Source organism: Callionymus lyra, chromosome 1 (genome assembly GCF_982586985.1).
Source record: "Callionymus lyra chromosome 1, fCalLyr1.hap1.1, whole genome shotgun sequence".
NCBI lineage: Eukaryota > Metazoa > Chordata > Actinopteri > Syngnathiformes > Callionymidae > Callionymus > Callionymus lyra.
The window spans coordinates 7,668,536-7,689,822 of record NC_141818.1 but is presented as its reverse complement, the minus strand read 5'-3'; the positions used below and the strand labels follow the sequence as shown (position 1 = coordinate 7,689,822).

The 21,287-nt window shown below is 48.2% G+C and overlaps 1 protein-coding gene across 1 annotated transcript; it reads left to right on the top strand.

The window, feature by feature from the left end:
- The first annotated feature begins 963 nt into the window (after positions 1 to 963).
- bmp2k (BMP2 inducible kinase) lies at positions 964 to 10,481 on the top strand. Its single transcript, XM_087790319.1, is given in 14 exon segments — positions 964 to 1,687; positions 2,831 to 2,949; positions 3,021 to 3,126; positions 3,183 to 3,447; positions 3,549 to 3,630; positions 3,742 to 3,874; positions 5,202 to 5,305; positions 5,372 to 5,451; positions 6,000 to 6,281; positions 6,283 to 6,421; positions 7,159 to 7,304; positions 7,372 to 7,535; positions 8,051 to 8,155; positions 9,295 to 10,481. Coding segments are annotated over 14 exon segments (2,958 nt in total). The 5' UTR covers positions 964 to 1,542; the 3' UTR covers positions 10,383 to 10,481.
- The last annotated feature ends 10,806 nt before the right edge of the window (positions 10,482 to 21,287 follow it).

The window sequence follows — 21,287 nt, the reverse complement described above, 5'->3', positions numbered from 1 at the left end:
GGTCATGATATTTTTGTTTAAACTTACAATGTAAACAATAAATAATCAGATTAAAAATGTGTACAAAGTAGATAACTCCGGTTAACGCATACATAGGCTGTGCAGCTCTCTAGCGGGTCCAATATTGAATCTATTATTACAAATAATAACTAAGCTTAAACTTGCTATAGATAAATAAATAAAAAACTGATGTTGGACAATGGATACATCGCCACAGGATGAACACTATTATATTCTATTCTGTGAATGCTTTTTATCACTGGTGTTGAAGGTTTTTTAATGTCAAAAATAATGAAATAGTAATAACTTATTATTTGGTGCAGGGTTCAGGATCCTTTTATGAACGTCAAGAAGCGTGGAAACACATGACTTATGGTTCTGTGTGAGAGAACAACATTTTCTAACCTTTTTTTTTAAATATTCTCATCCTGTGTAATTTCATTTATTCACAAGTGCAGTTGAATAGTTGTACTTGTGTAATTGAAATAATTAACCTTGAGTTAAACAATATAAAATATTAATGTAAATCTATAAAATAAATATTAAATAATATTTGCATTGCGATCTTTAGCATTGTACTTGTATCGGACGTGCAATCGAATGCTATTATTTTGTCATGAATGTCCATCTTCTGTATTAAACCCCGTCTTCCACCTCACCAGTCCAGGCGGTCATGTGACTCTTGAGCAACTGACTCGGGTCACGTGAACACAGACAGGAAACCAGTTGTGCCGAGAGCCCGTGGCGGAAGAAAGACGTGTTTTGTTGTAAAAGCAGTTGTTACTCTTTAGCAGCTTTCATTGTTAAAGTCAAGTCTGGTCAACAAAAGCCATGTTGGGTCATAATGTTTCTCAGGGTTAAACTGATGTTTCCCGCCACGCAGCGTCTCCTGTAATGAAACAGGAAGTGGGCGTGGCCGCGTCACTTCGACTGTCACTCATGCCCCCCCCTCGCCCCCCACTGTGTCGACCACCGTTCGCCCCCCCACACCCCGAATTCTAAGTTCACGGTCTGCCCACGGATGCCTGGGAGTGGACGCGCAAATCGGCGGCACACAGCTCGCCCCGAGTCCGAGTGAGAGACTCCTAGCGTCGGGTATGAGCCGCTGCATGGCCCCGCCTCCTCCGCAGAGAAGCTAAAGCTAACTAAGCTAACGAGACAACGAGCCGCGACTGAGCTTCCGTCGCCCGCTTGATAGAACTCCCGAGCCCCCTATCGAGGCTCCGCGCCGGTGGACCGGGTCCCAGTCGCGTCTCTCCCTGGACTCGGAACTTCTTCTTCTCCTGCCTCACGCGCGTTAGCAAAGCCCGCCAGCAGCGCTATGTGTCTCTCGAGCTAACGAGCCGGAGGTGACACCCCGGGACCAGCAGGAAGACAGTCCCAGGCGCGAGCTCTCGGACGAGGCCCCGGGGCCCCAACATCTCACCACCGTTGGGGGAGAGAGAGAGAGAGAGAGAGGGAGAGAGAGAGAGGACCGGGGAGCATGCGGGTGGAGAGGCTCAGAAGAGGAAGTAGATAGTTTGGACCCTGAAGCCAGTCGAGATGAAGAAGTTCTCCAGGATGCCGAGGTCCGAGAGCGGAGGACTCGGAGGAGCGTCCGGGTCCAGCTCCGGGGTCAGCAGCTACGTCGGGAAGGTGTTCGCGGTGGGTCGGTACCAGGTGACCGTGGAAGAGCTGGTGGCGGAGGGTGAGTGACGGACACACCCAGAACCACTGGGTTTTAGTTCGACACGTTTGTTTTTATAAACTTCAAACTCTAGTGTTTACTCCGGGTACTCCAGTGACCATCCTGTGTCATGTCAGAAAAGGAAGTTTTTGATATGAACCCTTTGAGTGTCCTTTACTGTTCCACGTCACCTTTGACCTCCAAGTTCTGTACAGCAGGAAACATCTGGGACTTCTGAGGCCCCAGAAACTGAGTGTTGAGGTCACGTGGTCGCTGCAGAACGATGTCAACGTTATAGAGGCTGCTGGTCAGAGACAGCGCCCCCTGGTGTGGGCCTGGTACTCGCTGACCACACGATGGCCCAAGTGGTGACAGTGCAGCGTTCTAAGCAAGGACCGGCTCATCCTGATGATGTCACGGTTAATGTAGGTCAGGGGGCCCCGCTGGGGTCCAGAGAACAATCAGAACCGTCATTGCTGCTGTGACACTGACATGAAGTTTAAACGCTTCACAGTTTTGTCAAGATTATCTGCCTGTTGTTTCTATGTTGAACACACACACACACACACACACACACACACACACACACACACACACACACACACACACACACACACACACATGCACACGTACACACACCTACTTTGCCTTCAGTATTTACTCTTCTCACTTGCCAGACAGGACTGACTGAACCTGGGTCTCCACGTCGTCAATCTGACCCGGAAAGACTAGTTAAACAGAATCTACTTCAGAGTTGCAAAGTAAAGCCCACAGTAAGAACCATCTGCAAGTGTCAGCTGCCAAATAATGAGCCACAACAACAACAGACAAGTGCTGCAGGTTTTTGCTGACTCAGCAAGTTTGTCCAAGTCTTGGCCCGATGATGGACAGATGTCAACATCTGTAGGGAGACTGGAAGAAGGAAGTGAAAAAGAAATTGTCAGTTTCAGTTCTGTTCTTTAGAAAATGTTTTTTGACCTTTATTTATATATATTGTCATCCGATTCGACATTGGTCACCCTGGTTAGCTGGGACACACCTGAAGAAAGTTCTGGTGCTGCAGGTCCACTATTTGTCTTCAATATGACCACTTTCTTTCATGAGCTGCCACCAGCAGTGGTCCTGGTCCTGGTTTCCCAGCTGACGCATCCGTTCTCCCCACAGGGGGGTTCTCGGTGGTCTTCCTGGTCCGGACCCACAGCGGCGTGCCCTGTGCCCTGAAGAGGATGTACGTCAACAACGTGCAGGACTTGAATGTCTACAAGCGAGAGATCACCATCATGGTGAGTGTCGGCTCTGAGCTCGACTCTTCTTGCCTGGCTCGGCTCTGACCTCGACCGCTCTGGTTCTGCAGAAAGAGCTCTCGGGTCACAAGAACATCGTGGGCTACCTCGACTCGGCCGTGGGCGCCGTGTCCGACACCGTGTGGGAGGTCCTGATCCTCATGGAGTACTGCAAAGGTACCAGTGTGGTGTGGCGCCTGAGTGGGGCGGGGTCTAACTGGCGTGTGCTGCAGCGGGTCAGGTGGTGAAGCAGATGAACCAGCGTCTGGACGTGGGCTTCAGCGAGGCGGAGGTCCTCCGGATCTTCTGCGACACCTGCGAGTCCGTGGCCCGCCTGCACCAGTGCAAGACCCCCATCATCCACCGAGACCTGAAGGTGGAGAACATCCTGCTCAACGACCGCGGCAGCTACGTGCTGTGCGACTTCGGCAGCGCCACTCACAAGGTTCTCCAGCCGCACCGGGACGGCGTGAGCGCCGTGGAGGACGAGATCAAGAAGTAAGTCACGTGACCAGAAGTGCTGCTGCCGTCACTGTGGCTTCTACCACGACGGTTACTGTATTATGATCGTGGTACTACATACACGTGTGTAACTGCAGGTACACGACTCTCTCCTATCGAGCTCCTGAGATGATCAATCTCTACGCAGGGAAGTCCATAACTACTAAAGCTGACATCTGGGTGAGTGTGCGGGTGTTTTTGTGTAGATCTCACCAGAGAAGATTCCTAGTCTTGAGGTGACATTTGTGTGTGTGTGTGCGTACGTGTGTGTGTCCGTGTGTGTGTCCACAGGCTCTCGGCTGCCTGTTGTACAAACTGTGTTTCTTCACGCTTCCCTTTGGAGACAGTCAAGTGGCCATTTGTGACGGAACCTTCATCATACCAGACAACTCCAAGTTCTCCTTCCAGCTGCACTGTCTGATCCGTGAGTGTTCCGTGTCATCCCTCCTTTTTTTTTTCCCTCCACTTCCTCTCTTGCTGTCCTCACTACTCCCTCCTTTTTCTGTCTTCCTCCCTCTTTCTCTGTCCTCCTCTACTTTGACCTTTTTCGGTCCTCCTCTTCTTTTTTTCTTCTGTCCTTCTCCTCTCCTTCCTTCTCTGTCCTCCCTCCTTCTCTGTTCCCCTCCTCTCCTGAATTCTCCCCCCTTCCTTCTTCTCTCATCCCTTCTCTACCACTTCGAAAACACTTTCAAACCACAGCATTTAAACGGTTTGAATCTTAGTAAAAGGTTAACTAGATGTTTCTGACCTTTGTTCTTGGTGATTTAATCAACTTTGTTCATGTCAGAATATCCTCTTATCAAACATATCTTCATTTTGTTTATATTTAGGACATTCACATCTCAGTGATGAGCATGCAGTTGTTGTACATGTATAAGAGAGATAATCAAAATAATAATAATAATAATATTGATAATGTTGTTTTAAATGTCGACCTAATTCTTTGGTCTAAATGTAATGTAAAAAAATGATATTTAATGAAGTAACTAGTAAAATCTATGCCTTGTAGTTATTATATCCTACAATAAAAATGTATTTTTTTATTTGTTTTTAACTGAAAACCTAAATTTTTGTAAATAATTTGTATATTCTTAAGATCGTTTTTATTTTATTTTGTATTATCTCTTTTATTATTTCTTTTTCCTTGCACTTTATTTTTTTCAACTGCGCTGTTGTGAAAGTGTGTTTCCCCTCTGGGGATGAATAAAGCTTTTCTATTCTATTCTATTAGTCTGGAGCCCTAATCACTTCCTACTTCTCATCCACTTCCTCTTTTGTCAGTTCTTCCTCAGGAGAGGGTCTAGTCAGGGGTCTACTAATGTCAGCTGACCTGCTGAAGTTGAAGTAACTCGTCCATGTTTGGGTTCTTGTTGGGTCAGAGTATCACATGGTCGCCCTTCCATGTTGTTTGCTGGATCCGCTTTGAACTGGCGCTTATGACATAACTCATGCAGCAGCACCCCCTGGTGGACGAAGAGTAGAACTGCTGCTGAATTATTAGGAACTGGCGTTAAAGTGATTTACTCACTTTAACACAAGAGGGACATGACAAAGGAGCAGCATGGAGCCATTTGGATGTTTTTAAATGTCTTTTTGGACGAAGATAACGGGTTTCAATTTTGGGTGAACTATCCCTTTAAGGGAAAAAGTTAATTAACAAGTGTTTAGAAAAGAGCAACAAACAAGGTCGTAAACAACAAGAACAGATCAGCGACAGTTAAGGACTTGTCTCTGAATCTGGTCTTTTGCAGGATTCATGCTGGAACCAGACCAAGAGAAGAGACCTGACATCTACCAGGTTTCATATGTGGCCTTCAAGTTAGCAGGACGAGAGTGTCCAGTACCAAACCTCTTTGTGAGTCCAGCTGCACTTGAATGTCCGTTGTATGTTCGTCCTTAACCACATTCTGCTTCCCTGCAGAGTTCCTCCATCCCTTCCTCGCTTCCAGAACCTCTGACGGCCAGTGAGGTCGCTGCCAAGAAGAGCATCACCAAAGCCAGGTAACAGTCCAGTCTGGGTCTGAAGACATTAAGTTGAAGAAGACAGTAGCAGGAAGTTGATGGAGACAGGAAGTTTGAAGAAGACAGGAGCAGGAAGTTTGAAGAAGACAGGAGCAGGAAGTTGATGGAGACGGCAAGTCGAAGAGTAAAAGGAGCATGGAGTTGATTAAGAAGAGCAGGAATTTTAAAAAGACTGGTGCAGGAAGTTAATATATACCCGAGCAGGAATTTGATGAAGACCCGAGCAGGAAGTAGATATAGATCCGAGCAGGAAGTTGATGAAGACCGGAGCAGGAAGTTGATTAAGACCGGAGCAGGAAGTTGATATAGACCCGAGCAGGAAGTTGATGAAGACAATTATAGTTATTGTTTTGTTTGTTCTAAGACAAAAAAACACAGAAAAGGTACCTTCATGACTAAAATAATTTAATAAAACATCAAAATATTGTAGCAGAAAGAAGAAAATGAGCAGGAAATTAAAATGAGATAAAAATAAAATTTATTTGTGGTGGACAATATCGAAAGTTGAAGTCTGCTCTTGCGTCCAGGATCAGTGAATCGGTGGGTCCGACAGAAACGTCCATCGCTCCTCGACAGCGACCGAAGGCGGCGAACAGCAACGTGACTCTGCTGCCCAAGATGAGCTCCACTGTGCCCAACAATAGCCAGAAGAGTTTTGTGTCGGCTCAGCCAGCGCCGCAGACTCAGAGCAGCAGCCAGCAGAACCGAGTCCTGCAGCAGCTGCAGCCGGGAGACCTGCGACTCCAGCAGCAGCTTTATCATCATCAGCCTCAGTATCTTCAGGTCGGTACTCGACTGCTTCTGTCTGTTGGAGGAGCTCCAGGGTCACCTTGTGCGTTTGTGCCAGCAGTACCAGCAGCAGTACCAGCAGCAGCTTTTGATGCAGCAACAGATGATGATGCAGCCCATGTACCAGCAGCAGGCGGTCCAGAACCAATACGTCGCCATGGTGAGACCAGCGAGTCGCTAATGGAACGATTAGATTAGAACACATGGAGCCTCAGCAGGAAGTCTCTTCATGAGACGTCAGAAATAAAGTCACGGCGCCACACGCTGGCAGCCTTTAGTCCGGTTCGGCTGCCAAACAGACGTTCAAACTTCCCGCTGACTCGCTCCAAGTCTCTCTGAGACGAACGCAGGTCCGCGGCTCCGATCCTCCGCCGACAGACGACCATCTGCTTCCCTTCAGAGGCGTCTGGTCTGGAGGACGCCGCCCGAGGACGCCGCTCACGGTCCGACATATGAGGCGGGTCGCGGCGCTGCGTTCCTCCGCTCGTACGCAGAAACATTGAAACCCAGAAAATCTGTTACAGTGCTGACCTCTGACCTGCAGCAAATTATCCGTAGAGGCCCAGAACCACGTTGGTTCTGACTGCAAGTCACAGCTTGTTCACCTCCTCTAGACCCGGCTGAGGCTACAGAAGCGTCTCGAGTGCTTCACGTTATCGACCCAGTCCGCGTCTTGTGTTCTGGGTTCAAGCTGTTGTTTATTATTGATGGTTTGTTTGTCTGAGCTGTTGTCACGACGACGGTCCAGGTTCTGGTCAGCGGGTCGACTGTATTTAACTCTCACTACTTCCTCCTCACCCCTCCACTGTCCCAGCTTTCCGACTCCAGAACTGGTTTCTGTCACTATGACGTCACCTCGGCCCTCACCCGTCTCCCCCCTCTGCCCCTCCCCCACAGCTGCAGCAGTATCAGCAGGCCTTCGTCCAGCAGCCGATTTTTACCCCCCCTCTGGACCTCCAGCAGTCCGTCTACACGCCCACCGCCGCCGCACCCAGTCGGCCCGTCGGACCCTTGGACCCCTCCTCCTCCTCCACCGACCTAAGGTAACCTACACACCAGCTAGCTAGGGTGACCCCCTTATGTCCTGACATGGATATCTCTCTGTCCCAGAACCCCCCAGCAGGCCACAGAAAGCTTCACCCCGACGTCTCACGGCAGCAGCAAGGCGCTCAGTCTCCCCCCCGACATGTCGCACTGGAACCCCTTTGGAGACGACTTCAGCAAACTGACCCAAGAAGAGCTGATCGACCGAGAGTTTGACCTCCTCAGAGCAGGTCAGAGACTCACACTTTAATACACACATACTGTATTTTAGGTGCGTGTGTGTCTTGTCAAGAATCAGGCAATACTATACATATCAGGTTATAGATATTATATATTGAGATACTGTAGGAATAAGGATACATTTGTAGTATTTGCAGTACTCTTGACAAAGTTGTAACTGCTTTCATTTGTTTTGCAACCAAAATATGTCCAGACCTCAGCTTTAAAAGCTGCTGGAGTCAACTGTATCCTCTAGTCCTTAGTCATCGCTGGGATCTTGGGGGATATTATTGTTCCTTCCAGGATACAGAGAACGTAATGACTGCTGCAGAATTTTAATTGCAAAATATTATTTTATACACACAAAAACTTTAAATATGGTTTGAAAGCAAATTACATTTAAAAAAAATTAATTTCTTAATGATATCTTATTATGGTATTGTTTTTTTTGTTTTTTGTGTATCCATATATTCTTCGACCTCTTCTGTTTGATCAAGCACTGAACACTGTGTTCTTTGTGTCTCAGGTCGACTGCCTGACAGCAGATCCAGCGTAGACTCGGACCACCAGACCAATGCCAAGTCACCGCCGGAGGACCTGTTTGGCTCCGCCCCCTTCGTGGCAACTGCAGGCAAGTCTTAAAGGTGTCGTTACCACGATGACCAGATTCTGCCGCCCCCAGCCCCCTCCCACCCCCCACCTAAAACCCTCTCTCCTCCACCCTTACCCCGGAAGTCCAATCCGCTCGTCCACTTATGCAACATGAAGCTGTGAAGCAAGGCAGTAGGAGGTTGTCGGTTCTGTTGCTTGTGCGTCATCTTTGTGTTGATCCCTGACAACTCATCGAACGTTCAAGAAACCTCCACGTGTCTCAGCCAAACGTTCCCGCTATGTTATCATGAAGTAGCTTCGTTTATCGGATGCGTTTTTTTACTATGGCAGTCAAACTCGACCAGCAGGGGGCGACAAACGCAAACCATTTCCGCTTCTCTCATATTGAGACTGACGTGTGTGTGTCGTATCATTTCCGGCTCCCTCTGCTGGTGGGTGAGGAAAGTTGCAGAGGTGTACACGAGCAGTCGTCCATTGCCAGTGAGTTTGCTTCTCAAGTGCCTTTGTGTTGCTTCTGTTAGCGACGCTAACACTGCTAGTGATGCTAGCTTTTCTTTAGCTGTGCGACTTGGTGGGAAAACATTGTTTCTCTACGCTTTCGGTCGACAATTTATTCATCTCATGCCTCATTCCGATGACTTCCGTGCACGCTCAGTGGACAACACACACTTACAAACTGACTTAACCCTGCAGGTTCACGTGCACGCTCATTGAACATACCGTGCTCGTGTGCGCTCGTATGGTTTGTGGGATCAATCTTTTCTTTGACATGTTTGTGGCTCTTTTTTAAAAATCTTTTTTCGAGTTTGATTTTCATGAACTCGGATCGAGCCTCCGTCTCTCTTGTTGTTCTTCAGCATCTTTTGTAACAAATGTTTTTTTTTTTTCCATCAAAACTGTTTGATAATAAAAAACATCAAATCAGAACTTCTTCTGCGTCTTTGTGACTCATGGCGGTGGCTTGTCCAGTTCCCGAGAGAGACGAGTTAAGTTTTTACAACCAGTGACGGGTTCAGAGGACAGTGAGTCCAAAGCCACTGGAGGTGGATTTCTAATGTGGGAGTCTCATGTCGGATTGGAGTTCTAACACTCGGCTGGTGCGACCTATTGAACTCCAATCAGAATGGCCCAAATGACGTCTTCTGTTCCATGTTTCAGGTTCTGAAGCAGCATCTTCCGAGGTCAATTCCACCTCAGAGGAACTCGTCAGCAGGACTCATCCGTGCGACAACTCGGAGAGTGACTTCGAGTCGGACCCACCGTCACCGAAAAGCAGCGAAGAAGAAGATGAGGACGAGGTGCCCAACAGCGAGCACGGCGACGACACAGAGCCCGAGAATCTGGGCCAACACCCCCTGCTGATGGACTCTGAGGACGACACGGACGAGGAGTCCGGCAGAGTCAAAGGTCGTCTCAAGAAACAGGCGGCGAAAGTGGTCGCACCTGAAGAAACTACGGCTGGAATGGACATATTCGGAGCGCCGCCCTTCACCAGTGCCAACGTCTTTACCACGGCGGAGCCTGGGCAAGAGCGCCGCCCTGCTGACGACTTTGATGTCTTCATCAAAGCTCCGTTCAGCCGGAACCCGTCCAGGTCTGGCGGAGGCGACGATGCATCGGGCCAGACTCCCCCGATCTCTCCCGACTGCATCGACGCATTTGGCTCCTCCCCTTTCCAGCCGTCCGCGTTGCTCGCCTCGTCCCGGAGCGCCGAGGACGTCTTCCTGTGGAGGGACGGCGGGAGTCCAGGGCAGCAGCGGCTGAAGCAGCGAAGCCTCCAGAAACTGTCGGTCCGGCAGAGGAAGAACAAGCAGGACGTCACGACCGGAGGCGGCGTTGGAAACGGGAAGCGTCATCACGGGACGCCGACCGGCGGCAGGAAGTCCGGGAAACCTTTCCGCACGCCGGAGCGAGTCCGCCGACACAAGCGGGTGGGACGGCGAGACTCGCAGAGCAGCAACGAGCACCTGAGCACGTCGGACGCGAAAGAAAACATCGGCATGGTTGTTGGCCAGAAGGCGGCGTCGACCGACGAACCTCTTCTGGACCCTTTCGGAGAGAAACCATTCCAGCCGCCGGACGTCTCCCGGTTTCAGGCCGAGGTGACGGCCGCCAAATGTTGGACGCCCGACACGCCCGATGAAAAGATGGACGATTTCGGGGCGGTGCCGTTCACTGAACTGGTTGAACCTGAGCCAGTGGAGTTGGACCCGTTTGGAGCGGCGCCGTTCACCTGCAAGCATTGACTCGACCGCTATGCCACAGCACCACAAAAGCCTTAACGACTCCTCGCCACTGTGTCGTCCACTTCCTGTTGTCGGATAATAAAGTCCTGTTTTCAAGAGTTGTTTTTATTGACAAACTCTCTGATGTCATCAGTTATGAGCTGCTTCCACTGCAGGGATTCCGGTTCTGACGTCGCCTCGTGGCAATGATGTCATCACTAAGTTTTTGTCGTTAACTTTCTCGGAGGAAGCGAAGCGGGTCCAGACTGGTGAGGTCCAGTCAGACTGGAGTGTGTGAGTCCTTCTGTCCGTTCAGGACTCGGTCCAGTCACACGTCCGGGAGCGCAGAGTTTCACAGTGAATAAATTTGCACCAACGCCGGGCCCCGCTCGGAACCGGCCCAGAGACTGGAGCTCGCCATGTTCCCGTGCGGAATCTGCGAGTTCTGCTAAATATAAGAGAGTGTTTGTGCGGAGACTTGGCTCGCCCACCGGGCCCCCAGAAGCGCCGCCGCCGCCGCAGTCTTGGCAGCCACGGGGTAGGGGGGCCGGGGGGAGGGGGGACTTGTGAACGTCATATGGTCGCTCGAAGCAGCGACGGAGCGCTCGGCGACCATCTGGTCAGAGCTGGAGAACGTCCCGGCGGCGTTCAGGGGCGAGCGACCGTGGAGCGTCCAAACGCGGGGGCTGGGGACCACAGGGTGGGCAGCCACGTCAGAGTGGGGTCCACCACGAGACTCTTCTGTGGTGTCTCAAGATGACTTGAGTCTTGAGACCAGACTGACTATATTCTTGGACTAGAGGAGGCTGATAATGAAGTGACTACCATCTGACCAGACTGACTAGATTTAATTCGAGTATAAGACTAGTGGATGAAATTACTAAAATATTTTTGGTGACTAAAGACAGTAACTAGACAGGTTCGCGTCTGATACCTGAACGACTGGATACGACTAGATTAGTTTGAAACTGGAGTAACTAGAGGACTGGGACCAAAATGACTAGATATCTTAGACTTGGGTGACTACAATCCAAGACTAACTACAAGAGTTTCTGAGATTAAAATGACTAGAGAAGTCTGAGACTCGACTCATTAGAGTAGTCTGAAACTAGACTGACCTGATTAGAGTCTATGACTCGAATGTGGGACTAGAACAACAAGGGAGGTCTGAAACTAGAGGACTGTCACTAAAATGACTTGAGGAGATATGACTAGAGTCTAGGATCACAAAGACTTGATGACTTATAGTCTATGATGAAAATGTACTACAGTCGAGTCTGAGACTAGACTGACTCGATAAGTCTGGAACGACTAGAGATGATGAGATGTTAGACTAGGGTGACAAGAGTCTAGAACAAAAGTAACTAGAGGACTTGGCCCAGGTTCTGATAAAAAATGTACAACAGAAGAGTCTAGAAGACCTGGAATAAATTGAGATCTTGGAATTCGGTGACTAGAGTCTAAGTCTATAAAGACAAGAGAATGCAATTTGAGGGATCTGAGAATAGGCGGACTTGAGTGTGAGACTAGGAGTCTGAAACTGGAGTAACTACAGGACAAGAACTAAAATGATTCGAGGAGATATTGGACTAGGGTGAGAGGACTAGAACGACAACATTGACTAAAGGACTCAAGGCCCAAACGTACAACACTAGAGTCTGTACGGGAAGGAGTCTGAAACTACACTGACTCAAGGATTATGCGCGAAAATGACTAGTGACAGAAACTGGAGACTCGAGTACACGGAGACTAGAATGGCTGGAGGAGGACTTGGACTAGAAGAGTCCAAGAATAGTGACTAGAGGAGCTCCTATTGTAGATGACGAGTCAAGTCCAAATATAGAAGGAAGCGCCTGCAGAGGGACTCGTTGCCCCACTGTCACCTCCCCCCTCGTCCACCGGGTGGCGCTGTGCGCCTGCGCATCCACCCCGCGCGTCATCCGCAGCACAGAGGGAGCTTGTCAGCTCAGCTCCGTGTTAGCGGCGCCGCGGCGCGACACACGTCCACTCGAGTCCGAGTCCTGCTGCTCTGACGACCCGCGAGTCCAGACTGCTGCTTGCTTGTTGTCTTCAGTCTGTCGCTGGACGTTATTTTAGTATCCCTCGCCCCCCGATGACCCCGATCTCTCCCCCCACACACTGCCATCAGGGGCCATGTTTGACAGTGTCGTTGAAACTGCAGACGTTCCTGGAAACACTCGAGGAGATATCGGGAGGAACCACCTATCGCCCCCTACAGGCGAGATCAGTTCTAAACACTCCGAAAAAAAACTTTCTTCTGCGACACAACAGTGAAACAATAATCTTAATCCTAATCTCACTTTGGTTCTTACTGACACATCTGGACAGCGGAGATTAACACGTGCACACGTGAAGTTTTTGGGGATTATGGACACACTCAAGATTAACTTTCTTCGCAGATTTGAACAGAAAGTGAGATTTTCATTCCAAAAATCTAATCTGAGGAGCAGCAGAGCCGCAGATTAACGTCCAGAGTCGACTCAACACATGTCACAAGTTTGGAGCCGAAATTCCTGCTTTTCCAGATTAAAGATCATTTTGTAGATGAAAAGATAAAGATACACACACTCACACACAAACTCTCTCTCACACACACAAAAACACTCACTTACGCACACGCGGATGTTTGTCAGTTGCAGTCCCTGCGTCCTCCGGCAGAGGTCAGTATGTACCTGCTGTAGCTATGACGATCATTCAATGACGTCATCAAAATGATTCTGTATTATGGACAATTAAAATATTTATGGAGGTAAAAGGAGCTGTGACAGGAAGTCTCATGATCTTCTCTCCCCCATCAGATGATCTTCTCTCCTCCATCAGATGATCTTCTCTCCCCCATCAGATGATCTTCTCTCCCCATCAGATGACCTTCTCTCCCCTATCAGATGATCTTTTCTCCTCTATCAGATGATCTTCTTTCCTCTATCAGGTCCTTTTCTCTCCCCCATCAGATGCTCTTCTTTCCTCCATCAGATGCTCTTCTCTCCTCCATCAGATGCTCTTCTCTCCCCCATCAGATGCTCTTCTCTCCCCCATCAGATGCTCTTCTCTCCTCCATCAGATGCTCTTCTCTCCCCCATCAGATGCTCTTCTCTCCTTCATCAGATGATCTTCTCTCCCCATCAGATGACCTTCTCTCCCCTATCAGATTATCTTTTCTCCCCTATCAGATGATCTTCTCTCCTCTATCAGATGATCTTTTCTCCCAAATCAGGTCCTTTTCTCTCCCCCATCAGATGCTCTTCTCTCCTCCATCAGATGCTCTTCTCTCCCCCATCAGATGCTCTTCTCTCCGCCATCAGATGCTCTTCTCTCCCCCATCAGATGCTCTTCTCTCCTCCATCAGATGCTCTTCTCTCCTCCATCAGATGCTCTTCTCTCCCCCATCAGATGCTCTTCTCTCCTCCATCAGATTATCTTCTCTTCACCATTAGATGGTCTTCTCTCCTCCATTAGATGCTCTTCACTCATCCATCAGATAATATTCTTCGCTCCCCCATCAGATGATCATCTTATTCTTTCCTCCATCAGATAATCTTCTTCTCTCCACCATCAGATGACCTTCTTTTTATCTCCTCCATCAGATGATCATCTTCCTCTCTTCACCTTTGTCCTCCATCCAAAGATCTCCTTTTTCTCTCCTTCATCAAATTATTTTTTCTCTGCCATCAGATGATCTTCTTCTCTCCTCGATCAGATAATCTTCTTCTCTGCTCAATCAGATGAACTTCTTCTTCTCTCCTCCATCAGATGATCTTCTGCTCTCCTCCATCAGATGATCTTCTTTTCTCATCCATCAGATAATATTCTTCTCTCCTCCATCAGATTCAATTATTCTCTGCTCCATCAGACAATATTCTTCTCTCCCCCATAAGATTAACTTTTCTGCTCCATCAGACAATATCTTCAGACTTACACACACATTAAAAAACACTCACACATACATACCCTCACACATTAACATACAAGCACTCACACAACACATACACAAAATGAACAAACACTCTCACAAACACACACAGACTGACTCACACAGACACAGCTAATAACTGGCCAGAGAACGGCGGCCATATTGGCGCTCCATCTGCTGCGAAGGTTTGGGGCTCCAGACGCGGCGTGCTGGACAATAACAGGAAGTAGAGCGGCGGCAACGGCACGCAGACGTTGGCGACTTCACACTTGAGTTTTCGCTCGGTTCCTGCACAGATGTCCAGTCAGCGCGAAGATCTGAGATGTGGTTCTGGTGACGAGCGTCCAGCGAGGGTGTAATTAAATCTGGTGGAGCCGGGTAAATACACTGTTGTGGTTCTCTTGGATCTGTCCTCAGCCTTTGACACAGTTGATCACTAGATCCTGCTGAGAAGACTGAGGAATAAAGTGGGAGTGTCTGGGTCTGTGTTCCAGTGGTTCTCGTCATACCTTTCAGGTCACAGTTTCAGTACACCTGCCAATCAAATCTGTCTGAATCGGCTGATCTGTTGTGTGGAGTCCCTCAAGGTTCTGTTCTGGGTCCTTTATTGTTTTCTGTACCTGATTAAAATCATTCCGAGATTTCCTGATGCTCTTACCACATCTTTGCTGATGACATCCAGCTCTACTGCTCTTTTGATCCAACTGAGCCCCAGAGGCTGAACAGCTTATTTGCTAGAAATCAAACAATGAGTGAAAACACTTTGGTTATTGCTCCTGATGATAAAGCTCCAGGGTTGAGTCAGTACTTGGGTGACTTACGTCAGTCTGTCAAACTGAGCCTGAGATACCTGGGTGTTGTATTTGATAAAGATATGTCTCTTGTTCAACACTGCAGAAAACTGACCAGAAACTGTTTCCTTCAACTGAGAAAAATCTCTAAACTTAGGAGAATGTTTTCAAAGCATGATCTGAATCTTATAATCCATGCGTTTGTGTCTTCTCGTCTGGACTATTGTAACAGTTTGTTTTCATGTCTTAACAAGAAGGAGCTGTCTCTCCTGCAGTTGATACAGAACTATGCAGCGAGAATTCTGACCTGCTCTAGTAGAAGAACTCACATTTCTCCAATACTTAAATCTCTTCACTGGCTGCCAGTTTCTTTCAGGATCAATTTTAAAATTCTGGTTCTTACTTTCAGATCTATTCATGGTCAGGCTCCTCCTTACATCAGTGATCTGATCCAGCCTTACACCCCAGCTCGGGCTCTGAGGTCTGTGGATCAGAATCTACTGATGGTTCCACGCAAACGGTTCAGGACCAGAGGAGAGAAATTCTTCCAGACTGTTGCTCCTAAGCTTTGGAACGATCTTCCTCTCTGTCCGTGTTCGATGGATCTACTGACTCCTACAAGGAACATTTGAAGACACTTTTATTCGTTCAGGCTTTTCCTTGATTCTCTGAGACTCTTGTGTTTGTCTCGGTGGTGTCTTGACCTTTTAAGTATATATTTTATTGAGTATTGTTTTGAATGTGCTTTGTGACCTCGGTGTGGAAAAGCTCTACAAATATTACTTACTTACTCACACCTGGCTAGCTTGACACTCTCATGCGGATCCACGGTCCTCTTTTACACCCTAGAACCGTAACTGGTTCTATATGGAGAGTCCTGAACCTCCTGTCCTGGAATGTCTCACCTGAGAATCTGAGACCTCCTCTCATGAACTTCCTTCACTGTACTTCCTCTACTGGATCTCCTAAACTGGACCTACTCAACTGGACTTCCTCTACTGGACTTCCTTCAATAGATTCCTTCACTAGACTTCCTCTACTGGACTTCCTCTACTGGATCTCCTAAACTGGACCTACTCAACTGGACTTTCTTAACTGGACTTCTTCTACTGGACTTCCTTCACTAGACTTTCTTCACTAGACTTCCTTCACTAGACTTCCTTCACTGGACTTCCTCTACTGAACTTCCTCTACTGGACTTCCTTCACTGGACTTCCTCTACTGGAATTTCCTAAACCGGACCTCCTCAACTGGACCTTCTTAACTGGACCTCCTGAATTGGATTTCCTAAACTGGACCTCCTCAACTGGACCTACTCAACTGGACTTTCTTAACTGGACTTCCTTCAATAGATTCCTTCACTAGACTTCCTCTACTGGACTTCCTCTACTGGATCTCCTAAACTGGACCTACTCAACTGGACTTTCTTAACTGGACTTCTTCTACTGGACTTCCTTCACTAGACTTCCTTCACTAGACTTCCTTCACTGAACTTCCTCTACTGGACTTCCTTCACTGGACTTCCTCTACTGGATCTCCTAAACCGGACCTCCTCAACTGGACCTTCTTAACTGGACCTTCTTAACTGGACCTCCTGAATTGGATTTCCTAAACTGGACCTACTCAACTGGACTTTCTTAACTGGACCTCCTGAATTGGACTTCCTTAACTGGACCTCCTCACCCAGAGTGGAGGACCGGCTCAGGTCCGTCAGGTGGACGGTAACATCTGCCGGCGCCGGCTGGACTTGTCTGACTAATGAACGGTGAAACAATCGGCGCAGCGTTTGTGTTTGGATCTGTAAATATGGCGGCGTACAAGTGCCAGACCGTCGCCGTGCTCCAGCTGGGCCACAGATGGTCTGAGAGGAGGCGCCGCACGAGCTCCCCGACACCCCCACCAGCTCCTCCACTGACAACTATGTCTTCAGCTGCTGGACCTGGAAGGGGGGGGAGGAGGAGGGGGAGATGAAGAGGAGGAGAGAGATGATGATGATGATGATGATGATGCTATTTATAGACGCCGTCGACCTCATTAACCTTCAGACGACCTCGTCAATCACTCAAACATGGCCGCCTCTTATCAGTGTCATGATGGAGTGTTTCCGTGGAGATGCAGAGTAAACAAACACAGACCAACACAAATGTGATGACGGAGCAGGAGGAGGAGGAGGTGGAGGAGTGTCCTTGACGGATATGACCTCAAGTCTTTGCCGCCAAAACATTATGACCACATCACAAACAGGCTTCTTCCTGTTATTGGCTGCAGAGATGTACTTGATATTACTCAGCGGCCCAGCGACACGTTCAGGTCCAGATGAGACCCGGGACTTCCTGACAGCGCCCGTCGGCCCGTCACAACCAGATGTGGATATTTATGTGGTCCGAGGTCCGACGACCGTCCTTGTCCCCGGCAGCGTGACCTCATCAGCGGCCGACACGCCGCGCTACGTTAACCTGCGGCGCCGAGAGCCTTAACTGAGGTGTCAGAAGGAATCAGGCTGGTCACGGATCAGATAAATGTTTATCAGCGCAGAGGAAAAGATCATTTCTGCTCAGAAATTGAAGACGACCTTTCCGGGTAATTCCTCTCCGCCCCTCGCCTCCCCCGCCCCCCCGCTGTCACGGCTGAGAGACCAGAACTGAAGAAAAGCTCATAAACACAGAACCATCAGAACCGGAGCCGCCTCAGTGTCTGGACACCAGGGGAGGCTGGTGTTGATGTTGTACACTCAAACACACACAAATACACACTCACCTAGACATACTGTAGCTAAAGAGACACACAAACACACACATAAATGCACCCTCACCTAGACATACTGTAGATAAAGAGACACACAAACACACACATAAATACACACTCACCTAGACATACTGTAGATAAAGAGACACACAAACACACACATAAATACACACTCACCTAGACATACTGTAGCTAAAGAGACACACAAACACACACATAAATACACCCTCACCTAGACATACTGTAGATAAAGAGACACACAACCACATACATTCAAACTCACACTGGGGAGACACACTTGCATGCATACAGAGACACACACACTTTCACAGAGAAACACACAAAAAACATACATACACAGAGACACACATACACATGTTTACATACACAGAGATACACGCACACAGACAATCAGACGTGCACACACTAACACAGAGAGATACACACACTCTCCCAGATAAACACACAAAAACATAAATACACAGAGATACACGCACACAGACAATCAGACGTGCACACACTAACACAGAGAGATACACACACTCTCCCAGATAAACACACAAAAACATAAATACACAGAGATACACGCACACAGACAATCAGACGTGCACACACTAACACAGAGAGATACACACACTCTCCCAGATAAACACACAAAAACATAAATACGCAGAGACACACATACTCACATACACTAAGACAGACACTCAGAGACACACATAAATCCACTGACACACAGATATACACAAACTAACACAGAGATATACACACACATAGACACACTCACTCTCACAGAGAAACACACAAAAATACATAAACATCAGCAGACACATACACACAGATATAAACACACTCACACATAGAGACACACACATATACAGTATACCTACAAAGACACACTCACAGAGACTTACACTAAGTCAGACACTGAGAGACACGCACACATACATCAGCAGACACACACACACACACACACACACACACAGATATACACACACTCACACATATATACCTACAAAGACACACTCACAGAGACGTACACTAAGTCAGACACTGAGAGACACGCACACATACATCAGCAGACACACACACACACACACACACACACACACACACACACACACACACACACACACACACACACACACACACACACACACACACACACTCACACATATAAGGTAAGGTAAGGTAAAACTTTATTAAGTCACACTCACACACACACACACACACACACACACACACACACACACACACACACACACACACACACACATATATACCTACAAAGAAACACTCACAGAGACATACACACACACAGATCGTCTGTGTTTGTCCGTGTGTGTGCGTGTACTTGTTGTCGAGCTGCTTCTTCTTTTGTTCTTCGTCTTCTTGGACCTGCAGACTGTCCTGCTGTGTTGATACTTCTGCAGAGCAAATGTTGACTTCATTAAGGTTTCCTGTTAAAACAAAGACGTCGGCGGCGCCGCAGAGCTGTCGCAGGATTACCAGCAATCGTGGTCAAACACGTCGCAGCGGGTTCTGCCGACGTCTCCACACCTGAAGCCAGCGATTGCCGGAGAAGTCAAAGGTCACGCCGTCACCGGGAACTTGACTTTAGAGTCAAACTTGCATCAGAATCTGAAGTGAGTGTTGAAGACCTCAGCAGGCGGCGCTGCAACACCATCTCCATGACGACGGGTCACCTGACCAGACGATCTGGCCGTTAGTCACAGTAACGAGCTGTCTTCCCGCCAAACACGCGAGCGTGACAGGATGTGCCGGGCAGAACCCGTAACTGAGGTCTGTCCGGGTCGGGCCGCCGCCCGCGGTTCTGCTCGTCCGTGAGATGAAGACTCAGATGAGCGACGATCAGCGGCGAGACAATTACAGCTGCAGGACATCGTCCACGTCCGGGAACGTTCACGGCCGACCCGGGTCGCTGGCGGCGGCCTGAAGGGGGGGGGGAAACGGCTTCTTGGTTCTGCTTGAACTCTCCTTGAACTGTGCGGACTGGCTCGCGGCTGCTTTTAGCTCCAATTGGTTCCCTAATGAGACGATTACGGAGACGGACGACAGCCTGTGATGGGACCTGGTACCAGCTCGACGAATCAGCGCTGAGCTCGGAGGGATGGATTAAAAAATGAACTCTAGAGCGGCTCTACTCTGAGTCTCAGATGAATGCTCACCTTATGTAGCTTGTTATACTACTGAATACTAACTGACCTTTGACCTATGACAACTGACATCATCGTGCTCGTGTTACTCATGTGTGTGTCTGTTAGTAAGTGTGTATAGGTATGTGTTTATATGTGTGTGTCTGTCTATACACACGCATTCGCCGCTTGCCAGAGAGTCAAGATGGCGTCGTTGCCTAAAGCAGGTCGGGCAGCTTGTCTCTCAGTTCTGGTTCAGCTGATCTTCATCATCGTCTTCATCTGTTACAGAACACGGTCCGGGTCTATGAGCCCTCCGAGGGAAACCTAAGTGTCTGCAGCTGCGACTCCTCCTGATGTGGAAACCAGCGAGTTAATTATTGTCATCATCATGTTTGTGATTATAAAATTACCTCGTTAATCACCTCGTCAGCTGCAACCCAGCAACATCAACAAACAGTTTTCAGATAACCTCCATGACCTTCAGATAACCTCCACGACCTTCAGATAACCTCCAAGACTTTCAGATAACCTCCACGACCTTTAGATGACCTTTATGACCTTCAGATAACCTACAAGGCCTTCAGATAACCTCCATGACCTTCAGATAACCTTCAGGACCTTTTGATGACCTCCATGACCTTCAGATAACCTACAAGACCTTCACATAACCTCCACGACTTTCAGATAACCTACAAGACCTTCAGATAACCTCCAGGACCTTCAGATGACCTCCATGACCTTCAGATAACCTACAAGACCTTCAGATTACCTCCAAGACCGTCAGATAACCTACAAGGCCTTCAGATAACCTTCAGGACCTTCAGATTACCTCCACGACCTTCAGATAACCTCCACAACCTTCAGATGACCTATAAGATCTTCAGATGACCTACACAACCTTCAGATAAACTATCAAACCATCAGATAACCTTCACAACCATTAGATAACCTATAAAACCTTTTACTAACCTCCACAACCTACAGGTTATCTCCACAACCTTCAGATATAATTGAACTACAGGTTATCTCCACGATCTTCAGATATAATTGACCTACAGGTGATCTCCACCACCTTCAAAAACATAAATGACCTACAGTGACATCTACTACAATTGGGTCACATTAATGGCCTTCAGGTGACTTCAATGACCTTAGCAAAACACACAAAACATACAGATAACCTACACAATTCATAGACCTTCAGATAATTAACAGGACCTACTGGTGACCTCCACAACCTTTAAATTAAGTTAATGAACGTCAGTTAACCTCCACAACCTTCATCTGACCTCCAAGTTAT